The sequence below is a fragment of the Enoplosus armatus genome, chromosome 4, assembly GCF_043641665.1.
Source record: "Enoplosus armatus isolate fEnoArm2 chromosome 4, fEnoArm2.hap1, whole genome shotgun sequence".
Lineage (NCBI taxonomy): Eukaryota > Metazoa > Chordata > Actinopteri > Centrarchiformes > Enoplosidae > Enoplosus > Enoplosus armatus.
Window position 1 is genome coordinate 22,513,087 of NC_092183.1, and position 15,905 is coordinate 22,528,991.

Consider the following 15,905-nt stretch of genomic DNA (forward strand, 5'->3'; position numbering starts at 1 on the left):
TAGTGGGATACTATAATATTTCAGTCCAGCTATGCTCCCCAGTGTGGATATATATGTGTGTATGGTGGGACTATGTTAATGAATCTATCCCGAATGGCAAGGGCAAACCAGAAAAGTGAATATCCAACAGAATTCTGTATGGGTTGCTCAGTGTTATATGTCTTCCTCATAGAGACGAACTATGTGACAAAGTTATGTGCCAGGAAAGTAAATTCTGAATCAATTGTCCTCATTTTTCCCTATCTGTACTTTATTTTACTCCAGGACTCAAGAATACCTATTTGATTCCTGAATAGACTCTATTCTGCTACTTCCTGAGAAGCTGCAGTGCCAGTGTGTCATCATGGGGATGAAAGGCTTCCTCTTAGGCTGCATGACTGTGGCCCTGCTCCTCGAGCTCTCCACCGCCGGCCTGGTCAAGAAGGTCATCCGCCACCGTAGAGAGGCCCTGATGCCTAAGAAAACCCAGGAGAACCTCACCCTGCCCCACCCCGACCAGCCGGTAGTGTTCAACCACGTCTACAACATCAACGTCCCCTCCACGTCCCTCTGCTCCGTGGACCTTGACTCGCCCGGGGGCACTGAGCTCAAACACAAGACCGCCCCGATGGACATGCAGAACACCGAGCACATGGAGCACACGGAGGACGGCGACAATCAGATCGTCTTTACGCACCGCATCAGCATCCCCAAGCAGGCGTGCGGCTGCGACAACCAGCTGCCAGACATCAAAGACATCCTGAACAGGCTGGAGATGCTAGAGTCGGAGTTGTCCAGTCTGAGAGAACAGTGCGGCAGTGGGGCCAGCTGCTGCGGAGCTCAAGTTACAGGTAATTCTATGCCTTTCACTGTGTGTGCTGTTGTACTGTAATTAATGGGTTACAATGGCAGTGTGTTTATAGTTTACCATACATGAAAATCGATTGAGATAATTAATACAATACAGTGAATATATTGTCAGTTATTGAGCATAGACTTTTTTGAAAACATGCTGTTTCTGCATTGAAGGACCTGATATGGGACTTGTCTGAATCCAACAGTGAACAGCCAACATTTTAATGCCAACAATAGCCAAATTCTTCTTCAAACGATCCTTTTGAAGATGTCTAAATTTGCTTATTGTTCGTCTCCTGTCCTATCCGTGCATGCACCACCGAAGAGAGTTCGTGGACTGCAGTACCACATGACCAAAGTGTAACTCTCCGGAAGTACATTTTCATAGTTTGTCAAAATGGACTGAAACCAATGGCCGCCTGCAAGTTAAGCATGTGGCCAGAAACGTATTTGATACTTTTGGGAGAAGGTGGTGGTAAAACTATTTGTAGTTGCTGGTCTTTTAACATTTAGAATTAGTGGTAAAACTGAACATATCAACATACATCACAAGTGCAACTAGAGAAAGGTACCACATCTCCGCTGAATGCTATGGTTTCATCCAGTTTGCATTAACAAGGTTCACGCGTTTAAATCTAGTTCTCACCTTTGTTTGAAGGTTGACGGTTGTCCTCGTGGTACTCTTCTCTAAGTTCCCTAATGCAGCTCTTAGACATGAGGCTAAAGTCTGTATGCATTGCACACATTTTCAGAATACTTCCTTTTTTGCCTTTCCCCAGGCGAAGTGTCCACAAAGCCCTACTGTAATGGTCGCGGGAACTGGACCACTGAGACGTGCAGCTGCGTATGTGAGTCTGGATGGAAGGGCCCCAACTGCACAGAACCTGAGTGCCCCGGCGACTGTCAGGACCAGGGCCGCTGTGTGGATGGTAAATGTGAATGCTTTGAGGGGTTCGGAGGGGATGACTGTGGCGTTGAGCTCTGCCTGCTGGACTGCGGCGACTACGGGCACTGTGTCGACGGGTCCTGCCTCTGTGAGGAGGGCTTCATCGGTCAGGACTGCAGCCAGACCAACTGCCTCAACAACTGCCTGGGCCGTGGACGCTGCGTGGACGATGACTGCGTTTGCGATGAGCCGTGGACTGGCTTCGACTGCTCCGAAATCATCTGTCCAAACGACTGCTACGACCGCGGGCGCTGCGTCAACGGCACCTGCTACTGTGATGAGGGCTTCACTGGGGAAGACTGCGGTGAGCTCACTTGTCCTGGCGACTGTAACAGCCGCGGCATGTGTGTGAATGGTCAGTGCATGTGCCAGACCGGCTACAGTGGAGAGGATTGCTCGAAGCTCACCTGTCCCAAGAACTGCAATGAGAGAGGCCATTGCTTCAACGGGAAGTGCATCTGTGACCCGGGATTTGAGGGTGAAGATTGCTCCATCATCTCGTGCCCTGACAACTGCAGCAACAGGGGCCAGTGCATTAACGGAGAATGTGTATGCGACTTAGGGTACCAGGGCGAAGACTGTAGCGAGCTCTCCTGCCCTAGCAATTGCCAAGACCGCGGCCGCTGCGTTAACGGACAGTGCGTATGCGACAAAGGCTACGCTGGGGAGGACTGTAGCATCAAGACCTGCCCAAAAGACTGCATGGGACGTGGAGAGTGTGTGGATGGCAAGTGCGTGTGCTTCGTCGGCTTCAAGGGGAAAGACTGTGGCGAGCTGACGTGCCCCAATGACTGCCTGAACCGTGGTCACTGTGTGAACGGACAATGTGTTTGTCATAAGGGTTTCACTGGTGAGGACTGCAGTGAGAAGACGTGCCCCAAGAACTGTCTTGACAGAGGTTACTGCGTCGATGGCAACTGTGTTTGTTATGAGGGTTTCACCGGGCCTGACTGCTCCATACTGACCTGCCCGGAAGACTGCCAGAACCAGGGTCGCTGTGAGAACGGAGTGTGTGTTTGTGACGAGGGCTTCATCGGGGAGGACTGCTCCGGAGGTAAGACAGACCATGCATGCGCACTGTGCAGCTTGACAGGATTTATATTCTCTCTCCTTTAAGCTCTGTTTTGGTCTCCTCCACCACCTCCTGAAGAAAATATCTTCCTCTTTAGCTGCTAAATGTCAGAGGTTTTTTTTGCTGAAGACAGCGACATGTGGAAAAGGGGGTGTGTGAGAGAAGCAAGACTGAACCAAAACATTAACATTGCTGGCTGTAAAAACACAGAAACAATTAAAGCCTAAAACAGGCTAAAAATATTCTGTAGAGATGTGGGGCACTAAGTTTGAGTCATTTGACCCATTGCTCCTTTTATTTTATTTTTTTATTTAACCTTCATTTAGACAGACAGTCTCATTAAGACATGGGGTCTCATTCTCAAGAGAGACCTGGTCCTATAAAGATATTGGTTAGTGCAGCTCTTCAGTAAAACAACATACGCACTGCTTGATTCCAAATAGACACAACCCAGGCTCCTTTAGTAACTAACCTGCTCACAATGCTACTCGTACTTTTGTTGTCTTTTAACTTTTATTTTTAGAAATTCCTGCAGTTTTTTTCAACATCACAGACACATTTAACAAGATACAAAATATCTTTTGTTTAGATTGAAATCTAAACATGTACATTAGGGTTTCACTTTCCTCTTCAACAGAGGGTACAGAGGTACCCACCATGTGACAGAGCCATTTTATATAATTTCTTTACATTTACAAATATGTTCGAGGAACATTTTCAATTGACAAATAAGGTCGGTCTCCTTTTCTACATATGAATGAAACAGCTAGCTATTTTCTATAAAATCACATGGAAAAAAATTGTGGTTTCGAACATGCGCTGATTGGAAAACTGCCCTTGGTGACGGGTGAGGGGTGAATCCGCACCAAGGGAACAATCAGAAAGTTCCAAAGATCTCGGTTTGTTTCACCTTATAGGGAACAAATTGTGTACAGCATAGGGTCCCGATCAAGCAATGCATGAAAATGTATTCCACTTCATGTGTTTCATGTGTCATATTAAATAAATGTTGTGTATCATTCAACTTAGTATCACTGAAAATGGTTTAACGGTTACATTTATGTATGAATATTGCCACTCTGTACATTTTCCCCATCTTAGATTAATGAAAAAAAAAACCTGAAAATCTTTAATTGTCTGTATTATGTAACAACATCAGCCTTCAGTGACATTTACTAAAATGTCAACATGGCTCTGAATCCTGTGCTCAGTCTTCAGATTATATCTATATGTCTGTAAAATATGAGTTGAGATGAAGTCACTGGTTTCTACAGAAAATCAATTACCAACTTCGAGAGGCATCAACCTGATGTTATCTTCTCTCTTCAAATGTCACACAAAATGTTCAGCAAGTCGATTTATTTGCCCATCGGCACATTTCTCACCATACAGTCCTTGGGTGAAACCCATCACTATGTTACATTTTAAAACTCTGAATACAGATCACTGATTTTCAGTATCTCCCCACAGTCTCACCACCCACGGACCTAAAAGTGATGGAAGTTACCCCAGAGACGGTGGACCTGTCCTGGGAGAATGAGATGCGTGTGACTGAGTACCTGATCACCTACGTCCCCACGGCCCCTGGAGGTCTGGAGCTGGACATGCAGGTTCCCGGGGACCAGAAGATGGCCACTATTCGGGAGCTCGAACCTGGCGTGGAGTACCTGATCAGCGTCTACGCTGTGCTCAGCAACAAGAGGAGTGTTCCTGTCAGTGCTAGGGTGGCTACACGTATGTCGATCCTTTCTGTGGCAGTTTACAAAACCCCGCATGTAGTTCTAGATGGAATGTAGTCAGAGTTTTGTTCTATGCCTCCTCCCAGATCTGCCTGAGCCTGAGGGACTCAAGTTCAAGTCAGTACGGGAGACATCAGTGGAGGTGCAGTGGGACCCGTTGGACATTCCCTTCGATGGCTGGAACCTTATTTTCAGAAACACAGTGAGTCCTGCTACCCAATATATTAATGGAGCTTCTGTATTCCTGGAGGTGGTTGAACTCTGGAGCCTGCCGCAGTCTCTATCATTATCCACATTTTCCTCTGGTAGAAACCATATACGGCCCACTGCAGACCCCCTACTTCAAATTCAGTAATTGCCTAATGTGCATACATGAGGATCAGGGTGGGCATCCTGTGGAAAGTAGTTTAGCCAAGCCAGAATGCAAAACCACAGGAAACTGAAACTGTTAGCATGTCCTGACAGCTCCAATGACCATACAGCACAGAGCGAATGTTACTTTGTTTAATGCTTAATTTTCCTTTTTGAGTGCTCATAGAAACGTTCCCAAACGGTTCTACTGGGATCTACTCAAAGCCACACTCTATTAAACGGAGTCCCCTGTCAACTCTTAAGTCTGAACACCACCCAGAGCGCCATTATGTATGATTTGGCAGTTTTTCCCCCCTCCCACTCCACACATTATGCCAGGACTAGCCTTTGTAGTGGTTGATGACTGGTATTTTTTTTTCGATGCTGGCAGAAAGAGGAGGATGGTGAGATTCGCAATCCCCTCAGCCGTCCGGAGACCACCTTTGAGCAGTCGGGCCTGGGCCCCGGCCAGGAGTACGAGGTCAAACTGGTGGTGGTAAAGGACAACAAGCATGGGCCGCCTGCCTCCAAGAACGTCGTCACAAGTAAGTGTATACATTCACACTGCTAATGGGCTTATCATTCTTTTGTTTTAGACTTACTGGAATGGTTTTGTTCCAGTAGATATACTCAGTTTGCAATGGGTTCTGTAACTTAACCCTCCACTGCATGAATTAAACCACATAAAAAACCCAAAAAGCATATTGTGCCCTGTTACAATGTGTAGTACAGAGTTAAATTCTGTTTATGAAATAGTTTGTAGTGGAAATCTTCAGGTAAGCCAGAGGAAAAAGAGACGGGAATGAGGGGGTGTGATTTTCCAGAAATAGGGGTTATTATTGAATAAATTGTCACTTAGAGCTGTCAAAGTTAAATACAAACAGGTTGTCACCTTCATACCTTGCATAGGTTCATTGGTTTCCATATCTGGTTTATCCATCCTGCAGCCCCCAACAGAGTATTGAAAACAGCCTGACACGTCAGCCCTGAGTGATTAGCTCATTAGATTTCATTGCATTGTTGTGATTTAGCGGGGGCAGTAAAGAGGGATATGGATTTCCAGCCCTATTGGCAGGTTATGAGATATCTTCATAGCTCTGTGAGGCTATAAAGCCCAGTGGCTTGAAACACACCAAGGAACTCAGGGATGCGGATCAATATAAAGAGAGAAAACAGGGTTGAATTCTCGACTTCACCTGCCAGAACAACCACCAACCAAGGCTGTTTTTAGATGTCTTTTAGGTGTCTTGACTGGGGGAGTGGGTAAAAACACTCCCACTCTCACTGTCTCTGAAGTTGTTAAATGTGTATTTTCTTTAAAAGTAAGGTCCAGCGGCTTCCGAAGCTGGAACTTAAACCTGGGCTCAAACTGTGCTAGCTGTTACCCCTGGGAGACTTCTGTTTCAACAAAGCAGATTCAAGAGGCGCAGCAATGTTCGCCACATTCAACACAAAATTTAATAACTGGCAGAGGGTCAGGCCACGTCTTTGCTTATTTATGGAGTGAAAATGGCCTGCACTTTGCCAGGATAAACACAAGTATGCATGGAAATGCCATTCGAGGCCCATCGTGACCTTATAATACGCGCAGCAGTGAGAGCAGTTAAGGTGTTTTTTTGTTCAGCCTCTTTCATGTCGTCTATACAGTTAAACCACAGAAGACGAAGCGCAGTGATAATGCCTGTTCTCTAGTGTCATTGTATTTTGATGGTTGGGCCCCTTCTTCTGAGCACACACTTCTCTGCGTTCCAAGGGAAAATGTACCCTACACGCTAAACCCCCTTCTCATGAAGTGAATAACCTGGAAAATTCCCTTCTTGTCAGAAATCTAAAATTGCAGAACGTTTTGAGAAGAAAATCCTTCACAGTTGCTGCCACCATGATAAAAAAAAAACTTGTCGAAACAAGAAAATGTTCTCGTTTTAACAAAATCCTTTTCATGTTATCACAAAATATATAGCCTCAGAGAGGTACAATATGTGGGTGGGATGCTGATGATATTGAGTACACCTATTGTACCATCGACGACAAGCAGTCCGCGAGTCAGGACTGAGGTAGGCCTGGCCTGGTTATTTTATTTTAGGCCTATCTGAGGTCTGAAAAATGTGACTACAAGTTTCCGTTTTGTTAAGCTGTCGGCTGCATTTGATAATTCATTAGCCTATTACAAAAGCCTGGCTCCTGTTGCCTACCATGCCCACAAAATGTTCTCTACAGCGGCCTCAGCGCTGGAGGATTCAATGTGTGTCAGCGTACGATGTGTGCATCCTCATGTTCTGTTGTTGTTTATATAAAAAGAAACCCTTTCTTTAAAAAATAATCTAAATAGTACATTTTAATCTTGATTGGTTAACGAGGGTCGCTATCGGTCAGAGCAAAAATGAAAAATTAGCATCTCTAGTCATGATGTATGCAATTAGTGTGTTTGTGAAAAGGGATATGGCTGTTTTGCACACTGACATTCGACGTTGATGTAAAAATAGGGAAATTTCTTTGTTAAATTATTTCTGTAATGGATTATTTCCTAATGGATGTACTTGTAACGCAAGAAAAAGTCAAAGCGGGGTGAACGTTTCTTTGCACGGTTTATACATGCACTCATGCACACACATGTGTGTGCCCACGTGTCAGCACTACTTGGATTATGAGGTTCAGAGTTCTCCGTGTCACTCAGGCTCTCTTAATGTCTCCCATTACATCGGCTTGCGGGTGCGCACTGTGGGATTTGCATGCTGAGGGGCTAATTGCACCCCCCCCATCTCTCTCCTACCCCTCCAACCCAACCCACCATGTGTGGGAGGCACCAGTCAGTCAAGCAGTCAGGCTCAGAGGGACACCGGCCCTCCCAGGAGAATGGTATCGTGACACCCGAGTGACGCGCTCGCAGCCTCCTCAGAAGACAAATCTGTGTTAAGCTCAAATGCAGATTCTTCATTTTATCAGCGCCGCACAGAGGGCTGACTTTCCTGAAGTTGCTTGCGTGTGACAAATCAATTTCAGTGCCGGTGAAAAAGGCGCCCTTCATTTGATCCGTAAACAGTTTGAATAACCTCATAAATGCAAGGGGGTTGTCACATTTTTGCAGCACCTGCGTTGCTGAAATGATAGTACTCATGCACGTAAACGCCCTGACACGTTCTGACTCAATCATAGGTTCAGTTTCATCACTGAGCAGGGCAAGGCACCAACACTAAGTGACAGAACCACGATGAAACTCGTCTACCGCTGCTGAAACACAACTTCTAGCTGGGGAGATATAAAACTGAGACACAAACACAGTCCAACAGTAAGACGAGTGCGTTTTAAAATCTGCCATATCCAATCAGCATTCAAGCTGACCGTGAGCATGAACAGCTTCTCAACTTGCAGATACCTTACAGATATCACTGAACTGTAATGTCACTGTGTTAACTAGAGCATGCCCCTCCTGTCCCACTACACGATGCAACCAGCAGCTATATCCAGCTAATTTGCGGTGGTCGTCTTGATTCTGCTTAAAATAAGACAGGGCGTGAAGCGAATGCAACGCCTCTGCAATTATCACCTTAAAGATGCAGCTTGGACCAAAATGCGTTTTAAGTCAACAGGGACATGATGTGGCAAAGTGCAGCTGCTGCACCTAAACTATTATAATAGCAAAAAGACACTGTCTTCTATTTATCACTGTATTTAGACCGTTATTAGACCGTTACATTTATTCAGGTACAAAGAAGTTAAGTTCTGTGAAATATGTTAATTGATTTGTGTTTCACTACTTCCAAATAGGAACACAGCATGTGTTCTTTTGTTGGAGACTGATTTAGAGGACATGTCATGTTATCTGAGACACTACATAAGGAAAGCATGCAGAGATTCAGGTACTTTTCAGTGACTTAGTCAGCTTTGTTACTGACCCTGGCCCCACATACTGTTGTTAGGTTGGCTATGCATGGTGCAACTCGAACGCAGCTTCAGTTTTGTGCAGCACAGTGTGTGGAAAAATCATTCGTTAGGATTTTCAGAGCAACGGTCCATGTTCCTTTGCTGGTTTCAGTGTTGAAACGTGTTTAGTCTTACTGTAATCGTTTGTACAGGACATTAAAAAACCCCTTCCTAATGCGCTTTCAATGTACTGTGCATTTTGTCCCCCAATCAAGTGGATATCTTCCGTTGTAACAGTTTTTCTTTTACTGTCACAATCCCTTGTTGTGTTTCCCAGGACAATGCTTCCCCATTGAGCTGCATCGGAGGGACAGTAACACAAAGACGGAATTTTGCTCCGAAAAGACTTAAACTTTAACGATATCCTCTTGATTTATCTAACTCCCGACAACCAGATAAACCTTTAAATGTTTGGAGGGAGGGCTGCATGGAGGAAGGGCTGCGTATTTTGTTCCGCGCGCACCTCTTAATGGCCAGTGTGAACAGGGGAATTGATTACAGCAAGTAGAACCTGTTTAAATGTCCATATGGGGACCTGATTATTATTTTAAGACAGACTTGAAATAGTGTGAACCTATGCTTTACCTCTCAGCAAATACCTTTGATCATATGTGGTATTCAACTAGAAAGACCTTTTGCCAGTAAGGGTCCTTTCACAGCCTTTCACCATGTTATCCTTTACCCCTCCCTACCCAGTGATCGATGCCCCCAGCCAGATGGACGTGCGCGACGTGACGGACACCACGGCGCTGGTGACCTGGTTCCAGCCCGTGGCCGAGGTGGACGGTGTCACCGTCTCCTACGGGCCCAGCTCGGACCCGGCCGACCGCAACGTGGTGGACCTGTCCTCCACTGACACCCAGTACCACCTGGGCAGCCTCAGCCCCGACACCCAGTACGAGGTGTCTCTGATGGCTCGGAAGGGAGAGCGGACCAGCATCCCTGTCTATGAGTCTTTCCTTACAGGTACCGTATGTGCTTTTGTGTTTTTAGGCTAAATAAATATAATTTCTGCCTGAACTTTTTACATCAAATATTACAACCTTCTTCCCACATGAAAAACAGTCACAGCCATTAAGTGTTTATTATAGCCAAGTTTAATGAGCTGTGTGTCAGCTGGGGAGGGGGCTGGACCACACATACTTTACTCATGGCACTAAGTTTACGAGGAAGGATATCCTGCTGATGTGTGTACGTGGATGTGTGTGTTCCTTGATGCACCAGATGCTTCCAAAAGGAACCACTTAAGGCTTGGGCCTAGATTAGAAGCACAGTTAAATTCAGGTTCACTCAGGTACATCCATCAAAGGTCCATTTCTGCGTTGTAGACCTGGATGCCCCCAGAGACCTGCAGATGGTGGAGCTGACGGATGAGAGCATCACTCTTGAGTGGACCAACAGCCAAGCTCAGGTGGACAACTACCGCATCAAGTACGGGCCTCTGTCCGGAGGCGAGCACGGAGAGCTGCTGTTCCTCCCGGGACCCAAGGACACCACCCAGGCCAAGATCACCGGTACTGGATCCCAGAACCACACACACACACACAAACATCCATTTGGGTTCATTTTACTACTGTACAGCATGCAAATGTGCAGACAACTGTGTTACACAACGCTTTTACTTAGTTACGCTTAACTCAAGGTACACTTAACTAGTTTTCCCAAGCTTTCAACCACATCTCATGGTCTTCATCAGCAGATAGAGTTGTCATGGATATATACAATATGTATCATGGCGTTATATATATATATATATATATATACATATATATATATACACAGATATATACCCAGTGGCCACTTTATTAGGTACACTTATACAGTCTAATGCGATCCAATACAACTACCATAAAGCCTACTTTTATGATGCCTATGATGTTCAGGTTTTGTTGACACTGGCCAGGTTGGGAGAAATCTAGTTGGCAGGTGATCCTCTCAAGACACTGCTTTGTTTTCAGACGTTGCTAATGGCTTTTACCCGATCTATAAAGCATTCGTAAATGATTTATTAAGCATTGCTAAAGCCATTAGTAACGACCGGCGTAACAGTGTTTTGTTAGGAAGTGGTATCGTGAGTTTTCCTCACAACCTGGCAACCCAGAAGTTCTTATTAATGACTTATGACTTATACAGAGAGAGCATCAGTATATGTTTGTTTGCCGGTAATAAAGCCATTAGTGCTAGTCAAAATATCCTATGAAGTCACAGATATTTTCATTTGGAGGGATTTCTTTGGATTTATTTCTGATTATCTAAGACATTTCATTAGGCGAGCATGTCTGACATTGGTATGTATCAGCGTTCAGGGGTTAAGGGATTGTGCAGTGACTTCGTGTTTAATTAATTTATGACCCTGCTCCCATTCCCCATCACCACGTCCTGCTCAGCAAAATGAACGGTCTGTCTCACAGCGGACATATTCAGTGTTTCCATTCTTCTGTTCATTCTGCTTCGAGTTCACATTAGCCCATCACCACTTTGCATCCAAATGACACAGCTGAAAAGCGTCTGTGGGAGGGAAAAAAAAAAAAAAAAAAAAGGTTATACAGTGTGAAGTGTTTATTCTCCTAATTCTTCGGGCAAGTGTTTGTGGTGCTCCCTGTTAAATGGTCAGTGTTATATTCAGCCCGCTCATTTCCAAAATAGGTTGCCTTTGTTTTGTGCCGCGAAATGTTTGCCCGTCTACAAAAGGCCCACTTTATTAGAAAACCACCCGAGGGGTGGGGGAGTTGGCATTCAGACTTTAAATGGAATAACACCGCTGCTTGTTTTCACTGTGAGACTCTCTCGCTCGAGCAGGACGAGCGGGTGCGTTTTCATCTATCTGCACCGCTGACATTATAAAGCCATGCTTTGAGGCGGATGTGGTTTTTTTTCTCAGTTTGTGCTGTGGCATGGCAGGATTAGACACCATGAGAAACAAACAAAAAAAAAGCTTCCAAAAACGGGCTAATAGTGTCTTTGTCTGGCCCAATTCTTTGTCCTTGGGAGGCCCATCCCGTTGAAATAAAGCACTGTGTCCATTCAGCCGACGTCCCCCTCTGCTCTGCACACACCTCGCCACTTCTTTCACACAGTTATTATCTGTAATTGCCTTCACGCTCGTGATTTTATTGATAATGAGTTTCCTGGGCATTAGGCGTAATTTCATGCTGCAGGACTCGGTGTGTGATGACCTCTGTGGGAGTTAATAAAGGAATTAGAGGCGATCAGGCCAAGAGAGGGCTTAATTGTGGAGACCAAAGGGCCTCCAGAGCCTGCTGTATCATAGCAAGTAGTGTTTCTGCTCCGCGACAAGGGCCCTATAGATCCATCAATGCAAATGCAACGCCGATGTACCACCGTGAGTGCAGGCCTTACCGTGAAATGCAATTAGGCCGCAATCTATTGTGCAATCAAGCCACATGAGAGCGGTTTTGTGCTTGCCATAGGCACTGGAGCCCTTAGCCGAAAACAGCTGGCCACCACTTGACTACAGAGCCTCCCCCATCGTTCATTCGGTGGCGGCGCAGTGGATTTGTAAAGACAAAAACGTGACATCGCTTTTTATTTTCTGCATCACGGTGTTTTCATTTTTTCCTGTTGTGCAGGCCTGAGACCGGGCACAGAGTACGGGATGGGCGTGACGGCGGTGAAAGATGAGCGGGAGAGTCTGCCGGCGACCACCAACGCAGTGACCGGTAGGACGCTTTCACGTACACAGCAGCTATACCATCACAATTATATATGTGCCTTTTACTTAAGTTTGACGCCACTGCATGTCTTCGTATTATACAGAATCTTTTTTGTGATTTATATGTTATTGATGTTGCTATGTAGACAATTACAAGCATGATATGTACATATTTATATATATATATATATATATATATATATTTAAAGAGAGAGAACACTAATACAATATAGACAAAACATTTAACAAAAAAAACTTGTTCTTATATCATTTATGAGTATTTATCATAAGTGTGGTGCATTCAGAGTTCTACCTCCAGGTGTAGTTGGGCAGAAAGCGAAGCAAATTCTTGCCTCAAGTCATTCGCTCACATTTGACCGCTGCGCCATTTGTATTTATTCGCCCCCAAACAGCGAACCGGCCGTGACCTGTGGGAGTGTGAGCGAGTTCGCCTCAGCCTCCGACCGGTCTCAGAGCTCAGCAGAGACTCTGGTTCTTTCCTTTACCTCCAGTCTATCTGCTGTTCCCTCCAGTCTCTTCGTGAGACCTCCTCATCTGAACACATAATGTGTCATTCTGCTGATATTTTTCAAACAAGACAATAAGTCCAAGGGGCCATGGGATCTGAAGTCTTCCAGTCCCTTAACAAAATCTGTCTCCCGACCACTATACCAGCTTGGATTATAGTCGGCTATCGTGAGATTTTCACCCTTTTCATGTAGAAAACATCCAATTTCCTCTTTATTTTGGGACTGCTGGCAAATCTCCAGCAATCAAATTCCCAAGGATCGTTTGGTTGGTGTTTTTTTCCCCAGTACTTTGTCACCTTATCTGTAGTTAGTCAGTGTGACAGGTATGGTGATGCTTCCTTTGACTTTGCAGCCACTGTGGCTTTTGCTGTTCCAGCTAACTGCCCAGTTTTCCTTCTCTCTCTCTCTCTCTCTCTCTCTCTCTCTCTCTCTCTCCATTCACAACCTCTCCTCTACCTCTCTAATTAGCCCTGGATGCTCCCAAGGACTTGACTGTGTCAGAGGTGACAGAGACCACCATGGTGTTGGAGTGGAAACGCCCCCTGGCCAAACTGGACTCCTTCAGGCTGGTTTATGTCTCCGCTGACGGCCACAGGGCTGAGGACGTGGTCCCGGGCAGCTCTGAGTCTCACACCCTGAGGGGCCTCACGCCCGGCATGCTGTACACCGTCAGCATCACCGCCGAGAGGGGCCGCAGGGCCAGCGCACCCACCACCATCTCGGCACCCACAGGTTAGCGCAGCAAAAAACCCCACAAAAAGCTGAAAGAAATTTCCTGACGAAGCGGTAGTGCCTTGTTTGACATCATAGAGTGTCTGAAATGTCTGGGAGGAAACAGTGGAAGACAGAGGAAGCTTTTTTGGCCCAAAGGTCTGGAGGTTTATACTTATCGGGCTGGCATTTATTCCAACATGAAAACACTGACATTTCAGATACTTTACTCTGTATCGTTGCCCAGATACGATTTCTGGACGGTGCTACTTTTTTTGCAAAATCCCAGCACATCTCAAATTTTAAAGGGTTGATTCATCCAAACTACAAAAACCCTTTCACCTCAAGTGGTAGCCATGCAGATAGTTCTGGCTTCCCAGAAGCACTGTCCTGGTTATTGTCCTGTCGAGGGTAGTATGGAGTCGCAAGAACCCAGAGAACGGACTAATACAAGTTTAGGTGTTATTTTTCAGTGTTGTATTGGGCTTAGAAATGTTAGCGGTGCTAGCCCACAGGGCAATGAAAGGAAGTGGTCCTTGCTACCTCCAAGACATGGTCGAACACTGGCCGTCCCAATACTCCAGAGCTCATATCTTAAAATCTGGGCAGACAAAAACAGAAGCTATCTGCATGGCTAGACACCACTAGTAAGTAAGTGAGAATAAGTTTTTAGAGAGGTGGTGGAAGGTTTGCCTTTGCCTACATTAGCAGTTAGGCTGAGAGAAGTCTGTGAAATGTGTCCGGGACACAGAAGCTCCTCTGAATGTGGCCCACTGTTTCCATGAAGTTCCTAGCTGGTAGGCGCAGGGTTAGAGAATAAGAGAAGTTCTCATTAACCACAGGTTCATTTTTTTTTTGTCCTCCAGTACTGCAGCCAAACCGAAGCAATGAATTGAATTCATTGTTAGCTTCGCAATGTAAGTCACTCTGTCTCTACCCCCCCCCCCCCCCCCAGGCTCATTTATAGCATGTGGGATTCTTTTTCTTCCCCCCCTCCTTTTTTTATAACCAAAACAAGAAAAGACAAATGAGGTGATTGTGGCATATTTTTCGTGCTGCGGTCGGGGTGCCTCCGAGCCCAACATTTCACAAGTAAATCTTCCAGTTATGCAGCGGGTGCCCATTAAATGCATGGCTACGGGCAAAAAATCGATACGGCATGAGGGAAACATTGGTAAGCATCTTTTGTTGCATTATTTTTTTTGGGATTGTACGCTGCTGGGAAGAACAGGATACAGACTGTGTGTGTGTGTGTGTATTTGTGTGTGGATGTGGGAGGGTGTGTGTGCACGTGCATGTGTCAACTCCTTGTGTCCACTTGCCTGTGTGGTCATGTGTGGCAACGTATGATTGAGAGACTGAGTGACTAAAAAGACTGAGATAAAGTGAAGCTGTGTGTGTGTGTGTGTGTGTGTGTGTGTGTGTGGGAGGCTGGGGGTTTGTATGGACATGTGTGCACTCGGCACAATGTTCATTCATGTGATAATTGTTGGCGTGAGCCCCGCTCCCCTCTGGTTTTGTGCGATTTGACCACGATGAACTGTGGGTCTGTCAGATAAAAGGCCACATGCTGGGACTCCTGTTACAACGCTGTCTCCCCGAAAACCAGCAGCCCTCTAATCCACAGCCCGGCCAATCCGCGGCCTTTATCGTCCCCAGACACGTAACGCAAACACAGAGCGCACTCGTTTTACAGGAGGGATTGAAGGAACGATTAGGGGTGGAGCGAGGTGAGCCGAGGTTCGGAGGGAGGTTGGGGGGTTCTTACTTGTGCCCGACAATCATCGAAAGGATTACAAGAATTTGTTTTTGAGTGTTTGGGAAAAGCCGCTTAAGTGACCTGCTGAGAGTCAATACTAAGCCAACATGTGCTTCTAAGAAAATCAAGGTACTTTTAGAAGCAGAATGAAAGGTGTAGAAAATAAAATAAATAAATAAAACAAATCAGGAGACAAAAGCCCGGGATTATCATAATTTTGACTAATCAGCTGACTGGGCACAGAGTGGAAGAGTTGCGCTGAGGGAACAATGACAACAGACATGTGGAAATGATAATAATGTCAGCAGTAGTCCCAACATTCACCCAGAGGAGTCCAGAAAGTCGTACATACACGATATGCAACTTGAA

General features: G+C 45.6%; 1 protein-coding gene across 2 annotated transcripts in view; it reads left to right on the plus strand.

Annotated features, from left to right (window-relative positions):
• The first annotated feature begins 343 nt into the window (after nucleotides 1-343).
• The window catches only part of tncb (tenascin Cb), a 28,662-nt gene continuing 13,100 nt past the window's right edge, over nucleotides 344-15,905 (plus strand). For both annotated transcript variants that reach the window (XM_070903957.1, XM_070903958.1), the window contains exons 1-9: nucleotides 344-830; nucleotides 1,614-2,834; nucleotides 4,323-4,586; nucleotides 4,678-4,793; nucleotides 5,334-5,487; nucleotides 9,560-9,829; nucleotides 10,192-10,377; nucleotides 12,454-12,543; nucleotides 13,535-13,798. In XM_070903957.1, the coding sequence (XP_070760058.1) occupies nucleotides 344-830; nucleotides 1,614-2,834; nucleotides 4,323-4,586; nucleotides 4,678-4,793; nucleotides 5,334-5,487; nucleotides 9,560-9,829; nucleotides 10,192-10,377; nucleotides 12,454-12,543; nucleotides 13,535-13,798 (3,052 nt within the window). The remainder of the gene's footprint in view (nucleotides 831-1,613; nucleotides 2,835-4,322; nucleotides 4,587-4,677; nucleotides 4,794-5,333; nucleotides 5,488-9,559; nucleotides 9,830-10,191; nucleotides 10,378-12,453; nucleotides 12,544-13,534; nucleotides 13,799-15,905) is intronic.